Source organism: Calypte anna, chromosome 22 (assembly GCF_003957555.1).
Source record: "Calypte anna isolate BGI_N300 chromosome 22, bCalAnn1_v1.p, whole genome shotgun sequence".
Taxonomy (NCBI): domain Eukaryota; kingdom Metazoa; phylum Chordata; class Aves; order Apodiformes; family Trochilidae; genus Calypte; species Calypte anna.
Window position 1 is genome coordinate 2,004,609 of NC_044267.1, and position 23,669 is coordinate 2,028,277.

At 57.6% G+C, this 23,669-nt stretch overlaps 2 protein-coding genes across 2 annotated transcripts in view; both read left to right on the plus strand.

Annotated features, from left to right (window-relative positions):
• Nucleotides 1-121: 121 nt before the first annotated feature.
• On the plus strand, nt 122-6,301 carry PLPBP (pyridoxal phosphate binding protein). Its single transcript, XM_008491391.2, has 8 exons — nt 122-236; nt 1,224-1,331; nt 1,483-1,518; nt 2,795-2,870; nt 3,064-3,198; nt 3,373-3,515; nt 4,500-4,598; nt 4,765-6,301. Exons 1-8 carry the CDS (start codon nt 141-143, stop codon nt 4,900-4,902), a joined length of 831 nt encoding a protein of 276 aa, XP_008489613.1. The 5' UTR covers nt 122-140; the 3' UTR covers nt 4,903-6,301.
• Nucleotides 6,302-11,485: 5,184 nt separating this feature from the next.
• The window catches only part of ADGRA2 (adhesion G protein-coupled receptor A2), a 13,722-nt gene continuing 1,538 nt past the window's right edge, over nt 11,486-23,669 (plus strand). Inside the window, exons 1-7 of the mRNA XM_030463929.1 lie at nt 11,486-11,710; nt 18,925-18,996; nt 21,513-21,584; nt 21,695-21,766; nt 22,016-22,087; nt 22,225-22,388; nt 22,577-22,790. Coding sequence (XP_030319789.1) covers nt 11,490-11,710; nt 18,925-18,996; nt 21,513-21,584; nt 21,695-21,766; nt 22,016-22,087; nt 22,225-22,388; nt 22,577-22,790 — 887 coding nt within the window. The 5' untranslated portion in view covers nt 11,486-11,489. The remainder of the gene's footprint in view (nt 11,711-18,924; nt 18,997-21,512; nt 21,585-21,694; nt 21,767-22,015; nt 22,088-22,224; nt 22,389-22,576; nt 22,791-23,669) is intronic.

The window sequence follows — 23,669 nt, forward strand, 5'->3', positions numbered from 1 at the left end:
CTTCCCCTCCTCATCCCGCCCTTTCTTTGTCCCCGCCCCTCTCTTCCTATTGGTCAGCGGTGCCCTGAGGGAGCTATCCCATTGGCTGAGCCGCGCGGAGGGGGCGTGGTGTGTGGCGGAAGTAGCCGGGGGAAGGAGGGATGTGGAGAGCGGGCATGGCCGCCGGGGACGGGCTGGGCCCTGCGCTCCGCGCTGTCACCGAGCAACTGCAGCAAGCGGCAGCGCGGAGACCTCCGGTGAGGGGCAGCGGGGGGAGGGAGAGAACCGGGGGAAGCTTCACCCCGCTGGGGTTTGACCGACAAGTCCTTTGGCACCGTGGAAACGGCGCCATCGACTCAGGGCCCTGTGCCCCCCCCCCCCTCATCACCTCAGGGCCCTGTGTCCCCCCCCCATCACCTCAAGGCCCTGTGTCCCTCCTCCATCACCTCAGGGCCCTGTGTCCCGTCCTGTCCCCCCCCCCCCAGTCACCTCAGGGGTCTGTGTGTGTGTGTGTGGCCCCCATCACCTTAGGGCTCTGTGTCCCGTCCTGTCCCCCCCCCCCCAGTCATCTCAGGGCCCTCTCTGTATGTGTCCCATCCCCCCAGGGCCCTGTGTCCCCCCCCATCACCTCAGGGCCCTGTGTTCCGTCCTGTCCCCCCCCCCCATCACCTCAAGGGTCTGTATGTGTGTATCCCCGCGTCCTGTGTGTGTTGTGTCCCCCCCATAATCTCAAGACCCTGTGTTCTCCCCACCCCCCATCACCTCAGGGCTCTGTGTCCCATCTTTCCCCTATCACCTCAAGGCCCTGTGTCCCCCTCCATCACCTCAGGGCCCTGTGTGTCGTCCTGTCACCTCAAGGCCCTCTGTCCCCCTCATCATCACCTCAGGTCTCTGTGTTCGCCCTCCACCCCCCACCCCGGGCCCTGTGTGTGTGTGTCCCCATCACTTCAATGCCCTGTGTCCCCCCCGACCCCTCCAGGCCCTGTCCCCCACCCCCCCATCACCTCAAGGCCCTATGTCGTGTCCCCCCCCCATCATCCCAGGGCCTTGTCGTCGTCCCCCCCATCACCTCAAGACCCTGTGTCCCCCCCCTATCACCACCATCCCCCCCAGGACTCTGTCACCCCATTGTGGAGGACCCCATGTCCCCTCCCCTAGTGGCTCCCCGAGGTTTTGGGCTTGGGGGGAGGTAAAGTTTGGCCCCCCCACATCCCCCCCCCCTCTCACCCTGGGGGTCTCTGCAGGGGCTGCCAGCAGTGCAGCCACGGTTGGTGGCAGTCAGCAAGACCAAGCCAGCAGAGATGGTGCTGGATGCTTACAGCCACGGGCAACGCAGCTTTGGGGAGAATTATGTGAGTTGGATGAGTCCCCCCCCTCCTCCCCCCATCTTTTCCCAGGGTTTGGGGGGCATCCTCTGGTCCCAAGAGAGGATCAGCCCCATGGGATCAGCCCCCAGAGCCACCTGAGTGGTTTGGATGAGAGGTTTGTCTTGGTTTCTCCCAGGTTCAAGAGCTGCTGGAAAAGGCATCAGACTCCAGAGTAAGTAAACAGCTCCTGAGGTGTTTGTCCTGGGGTAGCTGTGAGGCCTCAGGGGGTTGGAGGAAAAGTTGTGGTTTGGAGGAGGGAATTGGCCTCTCAAACCTTGCCTCTTCAGGTAAAGGTGGGGTTTGTTCTTAGCTCTTGGCCTCTGCCCTGCTCCTCCTCCTTATTTCTTTGCTTTTCCTCTGCTTATTTCTTTGCTTATTTTTTTTTGTTGCTTTCTGTGCTTATTTCTTTGCTTCTTTTCTTTTTATTTCTTTGTTTTACCTCTGCTTCTTATTTCTTTGCTTCTTCTCTGCTTATTTCTTTGTTTCTCCTTTGCTTTTAATTTTTTTGCTCCTTTGCTTCCCCTCTGCTTCCCCTCTGCTTCCCCTCTGCTTCCCCTCTGCTTCCCCTCTGCTTCCCCTCTGCTTCCCCTCTGCTTCCCCTCTGCTTCCCCTCTGCTTCCCCTCTGCTTCCCCTCTGCTTCCCCTCTGCTTCCCCTCTGCTTCCCCTCTGCTTCCCCTCTGCTTCCCCTCTGCTTCCCCTCTGCTTCCCCTCTGCTTCCCCTCTGCTTCCCCTCTGCTTTTCCTCTGCTTCCCCTCTGCTTCCCCTCTGCTTTTCCTCTGCTTTTCCTCTGCTTTTCCTCTGCTTTTCCTCTGCTTTTCCTCTGCTTCCTCCTCTGCTTTTCCTCTGCTTCCCCTCTGCTTCCCCTCTGCTTCCCCTCTGCTTCCCCTCTGCTTCCCCTCTGCTTCCCCTCTGCTTCCCCTCTGCTTCCCCTCTGCTTCCCCTCTGCTTCCCCTCTGCTTCCCCTCTGCTTCCCCTCTGCTTCCCCTCTGCTTCCCCTTTGCTTCCCCTTTGCTTTTATTTCTTTGCTTTTCCTCTGCTCATTTCTTTGCTTCTCCTTTGCTTTTAATTTTCTTGCTTCTCTGCTTCTTATTTCTTCCTGGCTCCAGAGGTTTCTGTGCTTTAGTCACAACCCATTTTTCAGAGCAGTGCTTTTGCCTTTTGTCTTTTCTGCTGCTGGAGAGGCAGATGCAAAAAAAGAAAATTAAAAAAATGGTCCCAGTTTGGGGAAAAACCCTCATTTTATGGTTGTTGAGTTTGCCTTCCCCTTGGAATGCTCCTCCTGCTCTTCTCCAGCCTGGAGCAATCTGAGTCCACACCACAAGCACTGCAAACAAAAGAAGTCGTTTAAACTGTCTGGTATTTTGTTTGTGGGCAAAGAAAGACTGAAGTGCTGCTTGGGGAAGGGAAATTAAGGAGTTCAAACCTAACTCTTCCTCTCTGCTTTCAGATTCTCTCCTCTTGCCCTGAGATTAAGTGGCATTTTATTGGCCATCTGCAGAAAAACAATGTCAACAAGTTGATTGGTAAACTCTGTTTAATCTTCCACCTGCTGACCCTAAAATCTTCCAATGTTCCAGGAGTAGCAACTTTGGGTTTTTGGGGTTGTTTTTTCTGAAGCTTAGCTCACCCCTGCCTCTTTCTGGGCAGGAGCTTGAGCTGTGGGTGCAAAGATCTGTGTGCCAGCAGCTTTGTCCTCAGCCTCTGTCTCCTCCCCAGCTGTCCCCAACCTTTTCATGTTGGAAACAGTGGATTCTGTGAAACTGGCTGACAGAGTCAACAGCTCCTGGCAGAAAAAAGGCTCCTCCCAGAGGCTGAAGGTCATGGTGCAAGTGAACACGAGTGGAGAAGACAGTAAGTGGTTTTTTTGGGGGGCTTTTTGGTGCCCAGAGCAAACCTGAGTGCCACGAGTGGCTTGCTGGAGGATTTCTCTTCAGCTCAGGTGAAGTTTGCTCCTCTCTCAGCTTCCAGCTGGTTGTGGGGAGGTTCCTGGCAGAACTGGCCACAGATTTCCTTATCCCTTGCCAGGTAAACATGGCCTTGCTCCTGGAGACACCACAGCTGCTGTGGAACATGTCATCACCAAGTGTCCCAGCCTGGAGTTTGTGGGGCTGATGACAATTGGCAGCATTGGGCACGACCTCAGTAAGGGCCCAAATCCTGATTTCCAGGTAAGGAAAAAAAAAAATACCCAAGAGTTGACTGACCCACTACACCTGGCTGCCTGTCCCAGCCCAAGTTTTGGCTGTGGATCTCTTGGTTGGGAGCAGAAGGAGCTTGCTCAGAGCTCTGAAGTGGCAGTGGCCACAGGGACTGAGGGCCCAGAGGGCTCTGGAGCACTGGGGTGACAGCTGGAGGTGTCATCTTGTCAGTGGGACTGTTGTCAGCCACACAACCTGTGCTGCTGGGAGGTGCTGCAGGGCAAGCAGCAGTGGGAGGTGTGGGGAAGGGGAGGTTCTGAGTGAAGGAAACAGCAAAGAAAGGCAAAAAATGGGATCTGGGACATCCTGAAGTTGAGCTGGAATGGCTGCTTTTTTCCTCTCTTTTTTCCTCCTCTGTTTTTCCTCCTCTGTTTTTCCCCCCCTTTCTTCCCCCCCCCTTTCTTCCCCCCTTCTTTCTTTCCCCCCCCTTCTTTCTTTCCCCCCCCTTCTTTCTTTCCCCCCCCTTCTTTCTTTCCCCCCCCTTCTTTCTTTCCCCCCCCTTCTTTCTTTCCCCCCCTTCTTTTCTTTCCCCCTTCTTTCTTTCCCCCCCTTCTTTCTTCTTTCCCCCTCCTTCTTTCTTTCTTCCTTTCTTCCTTTCTTCCTTTCTTCCTTTCTTCCTTTCTTCCTTCCTTCCTTCCTTCCTTCCTTCCTTCCTTCCTTCCTTCCTTCCTTCCTTCCTTCCTTCCTTTCCTTCCTTTCCTTCCTTTCCTTCCTTTCCTTCCTTTCCTTCCTTCCTTCCTTTCCTTCCTTTCCTTCCTTTCCTTCCTTTCCTTCCTTTCCTTCCTTTCCTTCCTTTCCTTCCTTTCCTTCCTTTCCTTCCTTTCCTTCCTTTCCTTCCTTTCCTTCCTTTCCTTCCTTTCCTTCCTTTCCTTCCTTTCCTTCCTTTCCTTCCTTTCCTTCCTTTCCTTCCTTTCCTTCCTTTCCTTCCTTTCTTTCCCCCCCTTTCTCTTCCAGCTGCTGCTCTCCCTGAGGCAGGAGGTGTGTGAAAAGCTGAATCTCCCCCTGGAAAAGGTGGAGCTGAGCATGGGAATGTCCACAGACTTCCAGCATGCAGTAAGTCTGCCACTTCTTCTCTGGGAAATCAACCCCAAAATCACCCAAATGGGGCTCTTAGCCCTCTCCTGAAATTCTGGGGAGGAAAACAGACCCTGGGAGTAGCTGGGGAAGCTTCCTGCTGTTCCATGCTTGAGGCTGGATTCTCCTTTCTCTCTCTTCCCAGGTAGAGGTTGGATCCACCAACGTCAGGATTGGAAGCACTATTTTTGGAGAGAGAGATTATTCCAACAAAGCAGTTGGTGGCAAGGCCCCTGCTGAAGCAAAAGACAAAACAGAGACCATGGCAGCTCAGGGTCATTAAATAGGGGGGGAAAAAATAAAATTAAAAACAAAAAAAAGGGGTCTCTGCAGAGGACAAAATGATGGGGAGACCTCACTGTGCATTCTGCCCTTCCTGATGCCAGGGAGAGGGAATTCCTGGTGACAGAAGAGAGGCCAGAAATGCCTCCTGATTCCTTGGGATTCCCTTAGACACTGGAAAATCTTATAGCCAGCAAATGATAGGAAAACTTTTGCTCAAAAAAAGAAAAAATCTTGGCTCCTTCAGGGACTTTTGGGTCAGGGGGTTGAGCATTTGTCAGGAAGGAGTCACTGCAGCAGTGTGAGTGGGGTTTTTTTTTGGTTTCTGAGGGCTCAAATCTTCATTACACAAATGATTATAATCCTGCCAGAGACCTAGAAATGTCCCCCCTAAATTAAAAGCTTTGCACATGGTCCCTGCTGAGGGTTCTGACCTAGGAACTGGGACCCCAAGAAACTGTGTCCATGTCCTGAGAGGATGAGGGAGGAGCAGAGGAGGAGGGATGAGGAGCAGGAATTCCTGGGGAAGTTTTTTGGATGCAGTTGGCAAGTGTGGGAGTGTCTTTTTTAGCTCAAGTTCCTCTTTGTTCTTTTCAGGCTGACAATTTCTAACTTCTCCCCTTGGTTCTGTGTCTCTGGGATGCTTTCAACCTTCCCTTCCCCTCTTGTGAAGTCTTGGGAGTTGTGTTCATCTTGCCCAGGAGTTCTTAATGCCATAAATTCTTTTTTTGGGGGGGATTTTCTGTGAGGTTCTTGCCCCACTGGTGGCTGCCTCCACTCTCCCACCTCCATCAGGAGGAGGTTGTTGTTGCTGGCTTGTCCCACAGGACACCAGTGGGGTTTGCTGGAGGCTCTGAGTGAAAAAAAAAAACCCTTCAAAACCTCCAAAACCCTTCAAACCCAAACCCAAAAACCCTTCAAAAAGTAAAGTATTTTTCCTCCTCTGTGTCCTGGGTTCCCTCTTTTCCCTGGCAGAGCTTCTGGGCTGTGTCTTCATGTCTTAAACACTGCTCTGCCCTCTCCTGGAAGAGAAACTCCTTCACTGCACTGACTGTTCCTCCAGGTGTCCAACAAACCTCCTGCCTCCTGTCACCTGCTCTTTGGCCAGTGGTAGCTACACCCAAATCCCTTTTGTCAACCTGTTGGGTTTTTGTCACCTGGTAAGAGGAGAACACATTGGCTGCCAGCAGAAACCTCCTGCCCAGGCTTTTTTCTCTCTCTCTGTCTCTGTGTGTGTGGTCAAATCCAGCTCTTGGTTTTACTCTGACTTCAAAATGCTGAATGTAAATGCAAGAAGTGTCACCTCTGGCATCACCCTGTTGTCCCTGCCTGGTGTGGAAGCAGCATGCAGCCCTCCTCAGCACTGCTCTGTGTCTCGTGGTCTCTTAATTAAAAAAAAAGTGGTGGGTTTGAATGCCATCTGTGCCAGCTGTACAGCTATTAAAGATTTTCTTTTTATCTCCCAGCCTGGTGAATAAATGCCCTGAGTTGTGGTTGAAGAGCTGACCCCAAGCTGGAGCTGCTCTGGAGTGGGACTTGCTTGGAGGGTGGGGTGAAAGAGCTGAAGCTGAGCTGGTGAGTCAAGTGAAGGCTTTTTTTTGGAGAAAGAGGGAAAAAAAAAAAGCTGCAGAGTTGGGCAAGATGTCAGAGGGTGGGAATTCTTCCTGGAGAAGCCCTCTGGGTGGCACTGCTCCCTTGGTCCATCAGAAGAGGACAGGAATCAAGGAGCCTCCTCCAGATCCATTTCCCACCTAACAGCTGAAGTAAATCCCGTCCTTTTCCACCTCTCTCTTCCCAGAATTTCAGCAGCTTGCAAATTCCACACACCTGGATTTATTGTTCAGACCAAACCCCTGCTCTGCTGCCCCAGAGGAGGAGCCCAGAGCCAGGGCTGGGTTTTTACCTTGGGAATTGTCCTGTGCTTCCCATCCCCTTTTGTTTTTCCTCTCTTGGGAGCTTTGTGTTCATTTCCTGACTTGAAACTGGGTGCTGGCCAAGCCTGATCCAGCAAGTCACTGGTGTAAACTGGGAGCTGGGTGTCTGCAAGGCAGAGAAAACTTCTCCTGGCTCCCACAGCCTCCATCCTCGGGCATCCTAAAACCTTTCAGGGCAGAGCTGCGTGGGGATCCGAGCTCTGGAGGGAGCTGTGGGGCTGCCTGTGGCTCCGGGGCTCCCTCCCAGCCCTGTCTGTGTCACTGCAGGGAGCAGCTTGGGCACAAGTGGTCGCCAACACCTTCTGTTCCTCCTCCTGGAAGCCGAGGTGGGAGGCGTGGAGCTGGAGCTGGGGTGTTGGTGATGGGGGACACCTGGGTGGGGGGGTGTAGGGACCACCCAGTCCTTCCCCAGAGGTCACCAGGCAGATGGGAACTGTTGGACACTGGAGTGGAGCCAAGGATTGGGAGATGAAAGGCTCCCTTGGCCTCTTAATGAACCCCCCCTGCTCGCCCAGGAACCTCCCCCCCGCCCAAGAATCTCCCCCCCCCGGGGCTCCACAACTTTTATTTACATCCAGGAAAGCACTGGGGGGGGTGGAAGCTGCAGAGCTCTCCCTGATGGCTTCTCCGGGTGGTGTCACTGCCAGGGCTGGTCTGCAAGAAGGAGTCCAGCAGACACAGCTTTGTTTTGTGGCCAGAGAGACGACTCCTCCCTCCTTTCCTCCTCCTTTCCTTTCCTCCTTTCCTTTCCTCCTTTCCTTTCTTCCTTTCCTTTCCTCCTTCCTTTCCTCCTTCCTTTCCTCCTTCCTTTCCTCCTTCCTTTCCTCCTTCCTTTCCTCCTTCCTTTCCTCCTTCCTTCCCTCCTTCCTTCCCTCCTTCCTTCCCTCCTTCCTTCCCTCCTTCCTTCCCTCCTTCCTTCCCTCCTTCCTTCCCTCCTTCCTTCCCTCCTTCCTTCCCTCCTTCCTTCCCTCCTTCCTTCCCTCCTTCCTTCCCTCCTTCCTTCCCTCCTTCCTTCCCTCCTTCCTTCCCTCCTTCCTTCCCTCCTTCCTTCCCTCCTTCCTTCCCTCCTTCCTTCCCTCCTTCCTTCCCTCCTTCCTTCCCTCCTTCCTTCCCTCCTTCCTTCCCTCCTTCCTTCCCTCCTTCCTTCCCTCCTTCCTTTCCTTCCCTCCTTCCCTCCTTCCTTTCCTTCCCCTTCTTCCCTTCCCCCCTTCTTCCCTTCCCTCCTTCTTCCCTTCCCTCCTTCTTCCCTTCCCTCCTTCTTCCCTCCCTCCTTCTTCCCTTCCCTCCTTCTTCCCTTCCCTCCTTCTTCCCTTCCCTCCTTCTTCCCTTCCCTCCTTCTTCCCTTCCCTCCTTCCCTTCCTCCTCTTTTCCTCCTTCCCTTCCCACTGTCCCCTCCCAGAGCACAGCCCCAGCCTGGGCTTTCCCAACACTCCTTTAAGGTGACACTCGTGTCCACACTGTCCCTTGGAGATGGGGGCTGTGAAAAAATATTGAAAAAAAAATACTGAAGGTGCTGGGCAGGGAGTTGTGGCTCCCAGGGAGGCATCCTGGAGACCTGAGGGAGATCCAGAGGGACCCCTCTCCCCCTTCTCCCAGCCGTGTGGCAGGGGGTGCTCATTTTCCAGGAGAAAACCCAAAGATTTGGGTCGGTTCCGTGGGATGCTGTGGGCAGGTGAGAGCCTGGGGGTGGCCCTGGAGCAGCTGATCCCAAAGGCTGCAACTTTTCCAAGTGGGAAGTGTGTTTATTTCTGGGCTCTCAGGTTTCCGGCAGGAAGGCAGGCGACTGCCAAGGTTTTTATTGGATCCCAGTGAAAGGAATTTGGAGAGTCCTGGGATTGTTGCCTTTCCCTCTGCCTGTGGAGTTTTGGGTTTTGTTTTTTTTTTTTTTTTTTTTTTACCTTGGGGGGGGGAAAAAGGGGAATGGGGATCTGGCATCTGGCAGGGTCAGGGAGAGGAGGGGGATGGAGTTTCAAACAGGTTTCCTTGTTGTCTCCCTGGCAGGAGGCATCAGGAGGGGTCATTCCTGGGAAAAGAGGGAGAGAGGGGCTTGGAAGGAGTTGAAAGGATTTCAGGAGAGTGTGGGAAGTGTTGCTGGAGCTCCTCAGAGTAGGGCTGGGACTGGGTATTTCCCATTTGTTATGACTTTGGACAAGGTTTTGCCTGTTCTTGGAGGTCATTTTATAGGAGAATAAAATTCTGGAGACCACGTAGAGTGGCTTGAGCTCTTCAATGTGTCCTGGAGACAGCTCCAGAGCTCTGGAAGTCCTTGGATGCTGCCAGCACAGCCTGGTCCTGGTCCTGTCCACACCTGGGAAGCTCTGGCCTTAAATCTGAGGTTCCCCAGGGTCCCTTTTCCCTGAAATCTTGTGTCTTGTGGGCAGGGGTGTGATGCTGGGTGCTCACAGGACCTCAGAGCAGGTACTGGACACGAGTGGTTTCCTGTTGCTCATCCAGCTTCAGGATTTGGGATCAGGCCTGAGCACAGGAGGGGAATTCCTGCTGTGGAAATTTTCCTCAGTGGAAAAAATATAAATAAATAAAAAATGAAAAAAAGAGGGGGAGGTGTGAGTGCTGTTGATTGTCAGGTTTTTAATGACAAGATGATGACAGTCTGCAGGGCTCTGACCCCCAGGGTGGGGAGTGGATGAGCTCTTGGGGCCATGGTCCTTGTCACTGCCTGGCAGGGGAGAGCTGGAGAAAGAGGTAACCAACTGGTTAAGTGGCTAAAGATGCAGGTTAACTGGTAACTGGGGGAGCTGCAGGATGAGCAGAATCCTAGAATGGGCTGGGTTGGAAGGGACCTCAGAGCTCATCAAGTCCAACCCTTGATCCACTCCTGCTGCAGTTCCCAGCCCATGGCACTCAGTGCCACATCCAGGCTCTTTGGAAAGATCTCCAGACACGGAGAATCCACACAGAGAATTCCATGATTCTATGATTTTCCAAGTGTTTTTTTGTTCTCTATCTCTGAGAACAATTCCCCAGAGCTCTCTGAGCACTGATTCAAGGAGGCAGCTGTGGAAAGGCAGCATCCCCCAAGCAATCTCTGGATTCCAACCAACATCCTTCCCTATCCATACCCTCTGTGGAACTCAGCCATCCAGAAGATGAGTATCAAAGGATGCAAACGAGGCTTTGCCCCGGAAGAAAGGTGAAAAGAAGGAGATATCCAAAGGAAAATTAAAAAAAAAAAAAAAAAAAAAAAAAGTTTGTGAAATGCAGCTTTCCTGCTTGGAGGCAGTGGCAACCCTGGGGGAAGCAAATCCAACATATCCAGGGAAATATTCCAGGAATCATAGAATCCTAGAATGGGCTGGGTTGGAAGGGAGCTCAGAGCTCATCAAGTCCAACCCTTGATCCACTCCCCCCGTGGTTCCCAGCCCATGGCACTCAGTGCCACATCCAGGCTCTTTGGAAAGATCTCCAGACACGGAGAATCCACTCCTTCCCTGGGCAGCCCATTCCAATGCCCGATCACCCTCTCCAGAAAGAAATTCTTTCTCATCTCCAACCTAAACCTCCCCTGGCACAACTTGAGACCATGAAAACACAGAGGAACCAGGAACCAAGCTGCTTGTCCTCCCACCCCAAAGCCTGTGTGGGACCAACTTGTTGAGGATTCCCCCTTCCCCATGCCCACCCCCACAGCCAGATCCTATTTATTTGGAGAAAGGAGCAAGTTTCTTATCCCACTCCAGGAACTCTGGGTCCTGGAGAGAAACAGCATTCCTGGAGCCTCTCTTCCCGTCCTTCCATGACCCTCTAACTCTGCTCCTTGGCGTGGGGTCCCGGCCACTTCATTGCCTTCTTTTGATCCTTTTTGATTTGAAGCTGCATTGAGCCGTGGCCTCAAACCCCACGGGGGGGGTGGGAGGGCAGAGAGGGCTGGGGGCAGCAGGAGAGGCAGCGGGGATGTGGGAGGGGGGCAACGGGAAGGCAAATATTGAACTTAGAGAGCAAACCAGGGAAGCAAACAGGGAAGGAGAGAAGGGGGAGAGCGGGGGCCGGGAGGGGCTGGAGCAGCGCGGTCAGGATGTGCAGAGTGGGAGTTTGGGGAGGGGGTTCCTCCGTCAGAGCCCCCGGGGGCAGGGTCGTGTCTGTGCCATCCTCCTGGACGCAGAGCCCTGAGCTTGTCACCGCTGGGCTCCCACAGCCACCCGCGGCCCGGAGGGACCCTGAGGGGCTCCAGCCCCTTGATGGTGCCCGGGATGGAGCTTCTCCCTCTGCGAGAGGATGCTCGGGGGGGGCGGGGGGGGGAGGTTCTGGTCCTGTGGGACCAGAGGGGATCCAGCCTTGTCCAGAGGAACTCCCCCCTAAAGGCTCCAGCTTTCCAGGACCCTTCTGAGCTCCATCCCTTGTCCTGGGGGTCTCCATCTCTCCCCCCTCCCCACAGGCTCCAGCTTTCCAGGACCCTTCTGAGCTCCATCCCCTGTCCTGGGGGTCTCCATCTCTCCCAGCCGCAGGGGGGGAAGAGCCGCTGCCCTCAGCGGGGCAGGGGCCGGGGCGGAGCTGGCCGGGGCGGGCCGGGGGAGGTGCCAGGGCCGGCGGCGGAGCGCGGCGAGCGGGGAGGAGGCGCCGCCGGAGCCGCCCCGGGGATCGGGGCGGCGGCGGGCGCGGAGCCGGAGCCCGGAGCCCGCGGCCCGGGGCCGGGGCCATGCGGGGAGCGGCGGCCCTGGTGCTGCTGGTGGCAGCGCTGAGCGGGAAAGGTGCTGCCGGGGGGGGCTGTCCCGCACAGAGCTTGGGCTGCAAGTGCGGGGCCGAACGGACCAAGAGCCCCGGCGGGGCCCCCGCACCCCGGCGGAGGGTGGTCTGCAGCGGCGGGGGGCTCCCCGCACCTCCCGAGCCGCAACTGCTGCCCGACGGCACCGCCACGCTGTGAGTACCGCGACCGGGCACGGCTCCCCGCACCCCCGGCATCACCCCCGGGGCCCGACGTCACCCCCGACATCGCTTCCCGACCCCCGGCATCGCCCCCAGACCCCCCCCCGTATCGCCCCCCGCTCCAGACATCAGTCCCGGGATGCTGCGCCCGAGCTTCCGCTGCCCCTGGCCCCCCGGAGAGGGGTGGGAGCGCACGTTGAGCCCATTCCAAGCGGTCCGGTGGCCCCGGGGGTGTCTGGAGCAGCAGAGGGACCCCCACACCGGCAGGTCCCGGGGGTCCCCAGCCGCTCCCCGGGGCTGCTCTCCCATGGGCGGGCAGGGGCTGATGGGGACAAGAGACCTGGGGGGCAGAGCCCCGCGGTTTTGGGGAGCCCAGCACGGACAGTTTTGGGGGTTTGTTTTTTTTTTCCACTGATTTTTTCACTCAGTAAGGGAATCGGCACAACAAAAGCGTGGCTGGGTTCGGCGTAGCTCGGTTCGAACGGCACCGAGAGAGTGGGTTGGGGCTCCGGGATAACGGGAAAGCTCCCGCTCTCCCCACGGCGCGGGTTTAAAAGTGTGGACGTGAGCTGGAAATCCAGGAAACGGCCTCCTGCTCCACGCTTCCCTCCGCAGCCTTTGCCGTCTGTGGGCTGGGGGAGGATGTTTTTGTTTGAAAGCCACGGCTCTTACAGGAAATATTTGCTGGGAAGCGACCAGGAGCAGTCAGTGGGGTTTGGGTTTGTGCGAAGGGGCCGGAGCTGCCCCTGGAGCTCCCTAAAATCTTCTTCTCCCTTGCCCTCGGTGGAGGGTTGGTTGGGGTGTGCCTGCTCGCTGCAGCAGCTCCTTGCAGGGGTTATTTATAACTCCCGAAGAGAAGTTTGAATTAAAATCTGGTTTGGAAGGCAGGGCCAGCAGCTCTCTTGCTGGACGGAACGTCGCCGTCACCCAGAGCGGTGCTGTCCGTGCCCTCCTGCCCCACCCCCAGCTTTGGCTTTCCATCTCCTGCTCCTCAGGGTGGGTTTTCTGGGATGCTGTGGAAGGTTTGGGCCGGGTGCTCCTCATCCCATCTGCTCACACGTGCTTGAACCCTCCCGACCACGCTGCTGCTCACTGAGCTGCTGGTTCTAAAGCATCATCCCTCGGGGCTGTGATGCAAAGTGGCTTCATTTGTGGTGACAGGGGGGTGGCTGTGAAGGGGAAATGGCCAATGCCACCCTCGCCCAGGTGGAGAGTGGCCCTGCCACACGCCTGTCTGCACGGGGTGCCAGGAGCAGGGCCTGGAGTGCCAAAAATGTCATAAGAAAAGTGGGAATCATCCTAGAACCACAGCCCTGATGGGCATCCTGGATCTCCCCCTCAGCCTGGGGACACCAGGAGGCTGTGGGACAGGTGGGGGCTCTCTTGTCACACCCTCCCTTGGGCAGGCTTTGCTCTTCATTTCTTTGGGAGGAGGTTCTGAGGAGGGACCTGCTTGGGGGCTTCCTCCAACCTGAGCGGGTGACACTGTGATGCTGAGTGGAGTGGCCGAAAGTGGGTTCTGTCTGGCGGGTTCTGTCTGGTGGGTTCTGTCTGGTGGGACAGAGGGGTTTGAAGCTCCCTCGGAGGGACTGAGATGACCGTGCAGATGCATTAGGGCATTACACGATCCCACTAAAACGTGACACGGAACCTACAGGCATAGGCAGAAACCTACAAATATGCGGTGACCCTGAGCTCTGCTCTGGTGCAGTAAACATGATTTATTCTAAACCCTTTCCAGATGGAACAATCAAAACCAGAGGCTCCGGCTTTCGGGAACGTCTCCTGGAGCTGCTGGGGTGCAGGCAGGGAGCGGAGGAGGCAGCAGAGCTCGGGCACGTGGCAAGGGCTGCACGTGCCTTGGGGGGACACCCCACTGGAGACAGCCAAAGTTTGAGCCCCATGGGTGAGCTGGCTCTGAGCAGGGCTCCCACGGCTGCCCTAGGGATGCTCAGGTCCCATCTGTGCCCCAGGGGATGCCCAGCAGGGCTGTTACCACAGTCTGTCCCAGCCACAGCTTTGGCTGCCAGGGTGATGGCTGGGGACATGTGGGTGGCCAGAGCTCTGCTGCCCTGCGGGTCTCTCACCCCAGCTCTCTTTTTGGCTTTTTCCCACACTCTTGGTTTACTTCTTTATTTATCTATAATTATTAGGCCCACGCTGAGGAATCCAAAGCTGCCTCCGTGGCAGCTGCTGCTTATTTACCCCCCTGTGCCTGAGAAACCCCCCCTGATATCCCGGCCTGAGGACAGACAGAGCTGGGGACAAGGGACAAGGGATGCCCACAGCCTCAGAGACTGCTGCCCCGCTGCCAGCACCGGGCTGGGCCGTGGTGTTTTGGGGGGATGTGGTGGTTTCTCAGGGGGAACTCTCTGCTGGCTCCTTCCCTCTTCCCCCGGCCCCTCGCTGGGGGATTTGCTGCTCCAGGAGGGAGGAACCCAGAGCCGTGGCAGTGCCCGCAGATGTGGAGCTGGAGAATTAACTCCATGTGAGGAGAGCTGTGGTTGGTGGGGGATGGACCCGGGGTGGTTGGGAGTGCTGGGAATTGGTGGCCCTGCTCTGTCCTTGTGGTGGGCACTGGAAGCCCTTGAGCTGTGGGATGGTGGCAGGACAGGGATGCTGTGGTCCTAAATATCCTCAGCTGTGTCCTGAGGGGGTTTGGTCCTAGCTGAGAAACTTGTGCCTTAGGGACACTGCCAGGTGATGGGTGAAGGCACAAGTGGGGACTCGTGGGGTCCAGTTGATGGGATGATGCTGGCAGGGGTACAAAATCCCCCTGCAGCCCCAGCAGGGGTTATGACTCCTCTCTAACACCCACTCCCTTTTATACCAGAGGTTAATTCTTGCCTCGGCTCATCGTGGGATCTGAGAAGGGAGATGGTGGGGAGGGAGAAGGTGATGCCAACCCTAAGAGGGTGTCCCCTATAGTTTGGGGGCAGGGGGCTTTGGCACCTCCCTCTGGGACATCCCTCAGGCGTGGCTGCGAGGTGCCGGGGCTCTGCAAGACCTCTCTTAACGAGGCTTTAATTCCCCCCCCTCGGGCTGACCCCTGTGCTAATCGTCTAATGGAAAAAGCTCTGTCTCCCTAACGAGACCCAGATAGCAGCTCCGGCTGCGGCCAGCCCCGCTGTCACACGGCCGGGAGCCCAAACCTCTTCCAGATGTGGAATCCCAGCCTTGGCCTCATTTATGTGCACAGCTTGATTGCACCGAAATTACAGATTGTCTGCAGGGAATAGAGGCCTTTGACTTATGACCAATTTCCAGTTCTACTTGAACTCCCTTCTCCGAGGCCAGTTTATCCTGGGCCCCGCAGATGGTTTCTTTTCCCCAACCTTTCTCAGCTTTTTATTTTTTATTGGGCACTTGTTTGGGTTTTTTTTTAATTTGTTTGGGGTTTTTTTTGTTTGGTTTTTGGGTTTTTTTGGGAGGGTTGGTTGTGGGTCGTGGTACTGCCCGGTAGGATGGAGCATCCCTGCCCTATCACCCTGTGCTGGCTCGGCAGGTTTCACCCTCTCTCCGGGGCCGATTTTTCCTGTGCTAACAAAAGCTGAGGGTTGGAACAATAATTTTCACCATCCGAAATAGCCTGGCATGACGTGAGCCTGAAGGCAACGCCCCGGGAGGGGAAAAAGCCCCCGAACACCCAAACAAAACCAGGACGGGACCGTCCCTTCTACGTCGGGGGATCCTCCAGCTCCTTTGGGTGGGATCTGCGGGGTCCCCCTCTGGGATGCTGCCACCTCCAGAACCCTTGGGGTGCCGGAGCCCTCGGCACTTCTCACCGAGCACCGGGGCCCCAATTTTCCCTTCCTCGAATCCCTCTGGAAAAAAAAAAACGAAGCTCTGCTCGGGGCGCAGCCTGAGCCGTATCTGCTGCGAGCATATGCTTTGAATTAATGCACTTGGAGAGCAAAGCAGAGCGGGCTCCCCGCCCCCAGCACAGCCCCCCCCTTTTTAACCTCCGCGCCGCTGCCTTTTCCCTGTGCCCGGGCTGCGGAGCCACCGTCTCCCCGCGTCCTTTTTTGGTTGGGTCCAGAGGAAGTTTATTGTTTCAGCAGCCCAGTTTCTGGAGCCGTTATTTATCCAAGTGGATTCCAGCACGCTTGAAAAAACAATCTTCGTGTGGTGTGTGTGGTTTTTTTTTTCCTCTTTGTTTTTTTTTTTTTTTTTTTTTTTTTACTTTTGGCTCCACTTTTTGAGATGAAAAAAAAAATAAAAGAGAGAAGAAGAGAACTTTCTATCTCTCTCCCTCCCTGCAAACTCGCAGGGCCCAAGAGCTGAGAGCCACGGTGGGTCGGAGTGAGGATGCTGAACCCCTTCCGAGGCTGAATCCCCCCCCTAGAAGAGGAGGATGCTCCTCGAGGGGGGGGGGGGTTCCCTCCCGCCGTCTGGTCACTCATCCCCCCCTATTTCCCCCTCCAACGCTTCCGTTTGACTCCACGCTTTGCTCCTTAATCCCTGCATTGTCCGGAGAGACTTTTTCAGCCGTCGCTCAATTAGGCGATTATTGTCCCCGCCGGGAGATGGGAGCCACCCGCCCGCCCACGTGCCGGGATGCCGGAGAGTCTCAGGGTCCCCTTTTTTTTGGGGGGGGGATGTGAAGGCACCGATGCAGACAGGAGGATGCTGGGGTGGCACAAGAGAGCTCAGGCATCGAGGATTGGAGGTGTCAGAGCAGCCCTGTGGGGACATCCAACCCCAATCCCATCTGCTGAGGGTGCTGGCAAAGGGTCCCTCTGCATCTCACTCGTGTCCCCTCCACTTATTCCATTGTATTTTGGGGTTTCTCAGTTATTCTGGGATGGAATCGTGCCAGGGACCCACGCAGGGCTCTGCCACCCACGGACATGCGAGGTCGGGAAGTCCCATGGAGCCTGATGGGAACTTCCTGGAAAAAAAGACAAAACCCCGGAAAACCTTTTGGAACACACTCTCCATAAAGCCAGAGAAAACCCAACTCTGTTTGAGGATGCAAGTTGCCATGGGGGAGCACGAGCTGGATGGCTCCTACGGGACAGGGAGGAGAAGAGCCAGGATCGGGAAAACTCCGGAAGAAAACTTTCAGTCAAATCATTCCAGTCAATTTTCCTGTGCCAAACCCGCTCCTTTTGGTCAATAATATCTTTTCCTGAAGGCTGAGCAGCCCAGGCACCCAGCAGTGGGGTCTTGCTGGGGTGGGCAGTGCCCTAGTTGGGGGTCTCCCCATGCCCTGTTGGGTCCCGGCCGTTCCCACGCCCCCTGTCCCCAGGGACTGGTAGCCCTGGAGGTGGCTTTGCCCTCGGCCACGACGAGGACACCCGTGGCCCAAACGCCTGGCTGGGGATGATAGGAGAGGCCGAGCTGGGCTGTGGGATTGTTGCCTTTTAAGGAGGGGAGTTCTGGAATTATGGCAGAGGCACGGATGGTCCCAAGGGTCCGGGAACAAAGCCAATGTCCCCAGCCCCGGGGCACAGCCTTGGGGGGGGGGAGGCTGTGTCCTCACCAGCCCCCCGTGTTGGTGACACGTCTGTGTGTGCATCCCTCTGCAAATCCCATGCCCTGGTAGGCTCTGGCATGGCCTGGGGTGCCCGGGTCCCCCCAGCCCCAAAGCTCCACGTGTCCCTGGCCATATGGGGACCCTCCTGCCACCCCGGGCCTGAGTGTGGGAGGGGACAGGGCAGGTCTGAGCCTCCTGCACTCATCCTGTTCCTCCACTTGCTGCTGACACAGGGAACTGTTTCACCAGGGTCCATCCCAGCTCCATCCCGAGTTGGGAGGGGTTTCTGCTCCCCCCAGGGTTAGCAGGGAGCCCCTGAGACCCCCTCCACACCCCCCCTCTCTGCGTGCACAGCCTGCAGAGCCTTTGCAGGGTTGTGAAATCCTCTCTCTGCTGCTGGTGGAATTAAAACCTTCTGGAGCCGCTGGGGCCGGCAGAACCTTGAGCAATAGCTGATGCCGGGATGGGGAAAGGCTGCAAACCATGGGGCTGCGGCGCTTCGGATCCGGGGCCGCTTCGGAGCGATGCTGCTCCGAATCGATGCTGCTCCAGGAGCGATGCTGTTCCCGAGTGATGCTGCTCCAGGAGCATCCCTGCTGCCTCTGGTCCGGGCGGGATCCCCCCACCCGGTGCCACTGGGCCGGCCCCGGTACCGACTGCAGCTCCGGGAGGAGCCAGGACACACTGAAGCGGGGTCTCTGAGGGGAGGAAAAGGGGAGGTGGATGTGGCCTTGGCTGTGGCAGCTCCGACCAGGGGCGTGTGGAAGCAATTTGCCAGCCGGGGGTCTGCCGGCCGCTTCCGTTCCCCCCCCCCCTACCCCGGGGGCAGTGCCCGGGTCCTCATTAGCGCAGGATGCGGCCAGGGGGGTGTATATGGGGGAGGTGTGTCTGCCCCCCAGGTTTTCTCTCCCCAAAACCCTTTGGGGGTTTGGCAGCTCCTGGAACCGGGTCTGGCCTCTCAACCCCGCTCCGATGCGGGAGCCCAGCCCAGGAGAGGCGAGCGTGGCTGGCGACGGCTGCGGTTGGGCTGGGAGTCCTGCGGGCCGGGATTGGGAGCACACAGCCACCATTCAGTCCCTCCAGCCCGTGTGTAAACAGCCCCAGACCCGCTCCTCAATGAGCCCTTTTTATCCCAATGCCTCCCCCCAAGCCGGGGCTCCCGAGTGCCCTCCCGGCCCTGGCTGGCGTCTGTCCCCTCCTCAAGCTTTTGGGTCACGTTTACTGGTGGGAGCGGTACCGGCGCCCACTCGAGAGCACCGGGGCATCCCCCCGCTCCCCCTCCACCCCCTCCCCGGGTCCCCAGGCCGAGGTCTGGCTCTGCTAATTGCCCCTGACGCGCTTTAATGAGCTCCTGGATGAACGGTCGGGTGCTGCTGCTGCTCCCCCCCCTCTCCGTCTCCTGTCACCCTACAAGGGCCCCTTTGGCAGCAAAGCTGGTGTTTCCTCAGGGATAAAACCCTCGGTGCTGGGAGGCTCCCGGGATGGATGGGGATGCTGTGACCGGAGTGGGTCAGGATGGTGGGGAGCAGGAACCCTTTGGGGTCCTCAGTAGGGGTTTTGATCACCCCCCCCCATGTAGCTCCATGCACCCAAAGGTAGAGGAACGATGTTCCAGGAGCCAGTGTGGCCACTCGGGTCCCTTCATCCCGGTGTTGGGGTTGTCCCCACTCCCCCCTCCAAACCCAGGTCGAGTTACAGGGCTGCCCCTCTCCCTCTGCTCTTCCCACAGGCTGCTGAGCAACAACAAGATCACGGTGCTGGAAAACGGCTCCTTTTTTGGGTTGTGGGCTCTGGAGAAGCTGTGAGTGCCCGTGGGATGCTGTGGGGCTGGGGTGGGCACCAGAAGGGGCTGGGAGGGGGTGCTGGCTGCACCTCGTGGGTGCTTGCTCCCCCATGTCACCCGTGGGTGCTGTGGTGGGGCTGGCAGAGGCTTTGCCATGGGGGGACCCCAGGAGCTGTGCTGGGGGTGGGAGGCAACGTGGGGGCTGGGATGAAAAGCCACATTGTCCCCCCACGAACAAAGTCAACCTTCTTATCTCCCCATGAAAGGCATCTCTATGGAGGGAGCTGTGCCCAGGGCAGATTTATGGCCCCGTGTGGGTTTGATCTGTAGGTATGAAACACTGAGGGGGTTTTGTTCCCTGCCAGGGTCCCACATTCCTGTGCCCAGAGGGGATGGGTGGGCTCCCACTGTGGGACACTCACCCGGTGTGACAGTGGCCCTGGGACACCCCCTCACCCATTCCCAGGGGTGGGAAGGAGGCATGAGGACACAGTGCCCGGTGTGAGGAATTGGGGCTGCTTTGGGATTTTAAAGCCGTGGAAGCATTACCAGGGCACGGAGCAATAGGAAAAGGGGAAAGAGTTTCAAGAAGGGAGATCAGGATTGGACAGGAGGAGGGAATTCTTCACTCTAAGGGTGGTGAAACCCTGGCCCAGGTTGCCCAGAGAAGCTTCCCCATTCCTGGGAGTGTTCTGGATGAGCTTGGATGGGGCTTGGAGCACCCTGGGCTGATGGGAGATGTCCCTACCCATGGCAGGGGGTGGCACTGGCTGAGCTTTAAGGTCCCTCCAGCCCAAACCAGTCCAAATCCACCCAGAACCATCTGAGGCATGAGCAGGCAGCACTCACCTTGGGGACCCTGTGTCCCTGCAGCCCCAGGGCAGGGCCAGGAACGGGGTCACCTTCTGCTCCTGGCACTGAGCTCTCATTAACCGGAGGGATTAACATCCCCGAGGGGCCAGGAGCAGCCGGGAAGAGCCCTGGAAGAGCTGGGGGGCAGCACTGGGGGGGGAGGTGAGGGGGGTTTGGAACCTCTCCCCCATGCCGGGCCGGGGCCATCACCCCGTGTCACGCCTGACTGCTCGGGACAGGAGCTGTAATTGTGTTCAGGGGGTCGGTGCCCCACGGGGGACGTGGCAGGGGGTGAGGGGTCCCCATCCCCGTCCCCCTGCCCACCCTGGGTGCTTTGGTGTGCCACCGTTGAAGAGGGAACCCCTTGTTGTTTTTTTTTGGGGGGGGGGTGGTGGCCCTGTCAACCACTGCCCCTCCAGGCATGCGGTTTGGCATCTCCGGTGATTTGCGGTGGCTTAATGAGATTAATTAGTCTGAGCGGGGCCGGTATGCAGCCGGGATGGCTCATTAGCACAGCCCTGCTCGGGAATGTCCCCCTGCCCCCTCCCCCAGGGACACCGCTCCCCCCCCCAAACCCACATCCCCCCCCGTGGGGCTTCTGGCAGCCAGGGGGCTGGGCCGGGTGACAGCAGGGACAGGGGGGGGTCTGTCCCTCTGTCGGCACCGGGATGCTGTGGGGATGGTGCTGGGGGGTGCTGAGGTCTGGGATGGATCAGACCCGGGCCGGGGTTTGCTCGCTGGGTGCGTGGCAGTGGAGGGGTCCTGTGCCACGGGTGGGTCTTGTGTTGGTGTAGGTGTGGGTGTTGGTGTAGGTGTGTGTGTTGTGTTGATGTAGGTGGTGTGTTGGTGTCAGTGTTGATAGCTGGTGTGTTGATGTAGGTGTTGGTGTCTTGGTGTAAGTGGTTTGTTGGTGTTGGTGTTGTGTTGGTGTAGGTGTTGGTGTGGGTGTTGGTGTTGTTTTGGTGTAGGTGGTGTGTTGGTGTGGGTGTTGGTGATCTGTTGATGTAGTTGTTGGTGTGGGTGTTGTGTTGGTGTCAGTGTTGGAAGGTGTTGTGTTGGTGTTGGTGTAGCTGTTGCCGTAGGTGTTGGTGTAGTTGTCACACTGCTGTCAGTGCCGGTGCTGTTGGAGCACTGGGCAGAACCAGCAATGAGCTCCCTGGCAGCTGCTATCCCCCACCCCACCGCTCCCATTTGGATCCCATTCCCTCTCCCAGCCAGTGCCACCTCCCCTGTCCCCAGGGAGGGAGTGGCTGATGCCACCAGCTCGTCCCCCCCTCCGTGCCAGCAGCTGCCCCGTGCCGGCACACCCCCTGATTAGATAGGTGCCTCTAATCAGGCTAATGACCCAAACGAGCTTCCTCTGGGCTGCAGAGCCCTGCACCGTTACAACCTCGCTCTTATCCTGGAGATAACCCCAGGATACAGCTGCTCCGGGAAAAAAAACAAACCTGGAGGAGGGAACGGTGCTCAGGGAGGGGAATCCCACCCCCCCACACCCCATGGGGAGCCTGCACCCTTTGAAGGGAAAACAAGAGGGAAATGGGATGGAAATGAGGCTCTTGCAGGGGGTTCTGCGATGCCCAGGATCCCCCCGTTCCCTCCCCCCCTTGGGTTGGGGGTTGGGGGTTCGGGGTTGGGGGTTCGGGATGCCCCCCCTGAGGTCCGTGTGTGCCTCTCCACAGGGATCTGAAGAACAATCTGATCAGCACGGTCCAACCCGGAGCCTTCCTGGGTCTCCCGGAGCTGAAGCGTCTGTAAGTGTCGGTCCAGCCCTCCTGGGGAGCAGGTGGGGCCAGTCCGGGGGTGGCACAGGGGACAGCAGAGTGTCCCCAAACCTGAGAGCCCCTTCCCCTATGCCTTGCAGGGACCTCTCCAACAACCGCATCGGCTGCCTCAGCGCCAGCGTCTTCCAGGGGCTCCCCAACCTCCTCAGGCTGTAAGTAGCTCTCTGGGGAGCCCTTAGGGACCCCCCCGTTCCTCTGTCCCGTTCCCTCCTGCTTTTGTCCCCAGGTCACATCTCCAGGAGGTGCAGGGGGGGGCTCATTGAGCTCAGCCGTGCCCACCCCCATCGAGTGCCACTATGGGGGGAGAGGGGGGGGTCTGGGCAAAACGAGGGGAGGGGGAACCTCTCTGTCTCTCCAGGTTTGTGGTCCCCTCCAAGCCTCTTTCCTCTCCTGTCCCTCAGGAATATGTCTGGGAACATCTTCTCCAGCCTCCCCCCCGGCGTTTTCGACGAGCTTCCCTCCCTGAAAGTCGTGTGAGTTTGGATCCCGGGAATTTTAGCACCGGGAGGGGGAGTGGAAGGGGAAGGGGGGAGGGATGTCCTTGCCCCTCTCTCCTTTTCCCCCCCCCCACCCCTTTTCTCCGGTGATCTGGGACACTGGGGACTTTTAGGGACTTCTCCACCGAGTACCTGACGTGTGACTGTAACCTGCGGTGGGTGCTGCCCTGGGCCCGCACCCGCACGGCGCAGATCTCGGAGCGGACGCTGTGCGCTTATCCCCGGCGCCTCCAGGGGCTTCCCCTGCGCGGGGTGCGGGATTCCCAGCTGGGATGCGGTGAGTTGGGAGGTGACCGGGGGTGGGGGTGGTGGCGGCGGGGATGGGCGAGGGGTGGGTAGCGGGGGCGGGGGTGGTGGTGATGGGCGGGGGGTAGCGGGCTGACCCCGCCGGATGTGTCCTCCCCTCCCTCCCTTCCTTCCTCCCTCCTCCTCCTCCTCCTCCTTCCCATTCCCACCCCCTCGCAGCGGGCGCCCCGGAGCTCCACACCCACCACCTGATCCCGTCGCTGCGCCAGGTGGTTTTCCAGGGCGACCGGTTGCCCTTCCAGTGCACTGCCACCTACCTGGATAACAGCACCCAGATCCGGTGGTACCACAACCGGCAGCCAGTGGAGGAGGACAAGAGGACGGGAGTCATCGTGGAGGAGAGCCTGATCCATGACTGCACCTTCATCACCAGGTCAGGGATGGGGATGGGGACAGGGATGGAGATGGGATGGGGACAGGGATGGAGATGGGATGGGGACAGGGATGGAGATGGGATGGGGACAGATGGTGGGATAGGGACAGGGATGGACATAGAGATTAAGATTGGATAGGGAGAGGGATTGAGGTGGGATGGGGACAGGGATGGAGGTAAGGACAAAGATGGAGGTTGGATGGGGACAGGGATGGAGGTGGGATGAGCGCAGGGATTGAGGTGGGATGGGGACAGGGATGGAGATAAGGACAGAGATGAAAGTTGGATGGGGACAGGGATGGAAGTGGGATGAGGACAGATGGTGGGATGGGGACAAGGATGGACATAGAGATTAGGATTGGATAGGGACAGGGATAGAGATGGGATGAGGACAGGGATAGAGATGGGATAGGGATAGGGATGGAGATGAGATGAGGACAGGGATTGAGATGGGATGGGAAGGGAGATGGGGATGGGAATGGAGATGGGGACAGGGATAGAGATGGGATGAGGACAGACATGGTGGAATGGGGACAGGGATGGAGATAAGGACAGAGATTAAGATTGGATAGGGACAATGATTGAGGTGGGATGAGGACAGAGATGGAGGTGGGATGAGGACAGGGATGGATAAGGACAGAGATGAATATTGGATAGGGACAGTGACTGAGATGAACTGAGGAGAGGGATGGAGATGGATGTGGGATGAGGAGAGGGATTGTGATGAGATAGGGACAGAGACGAACGTTGGATGGGAACAGAGATGAAGATGGGGAGAGTGATAGGGATGGGATGGGGCACTGAAGACCAGACAGTGATGGGGACAGAGGTAGAAAGGGACACTCCCAGGGGTTTGCAGATACCATGGGTGGGATGTCG

Coding starts and splice junctions, on each gene's coding strand:
- PLPBP (XM_008491391.2), top strand. CDS start 141: ATGTGGAGAGCGGGCATGGCCGCCGGGGACGGGCTGGGCCCTGCGCTC. Junction 1,519..2,794: donor AAAAGGCATCAGACTCCAGA/GTAAGTAAACAG, acceptor CTCTGCTTTCAG/ATTCTCTCCTCTTGCCCTGA. Junction 4,599..4,764: donor CCACAGACTTCCAGCATGCA/GTAAGTCTGCCA, acceptor CTCTCTTCCCAG/GTAGAGGTTGGATCCACCAA.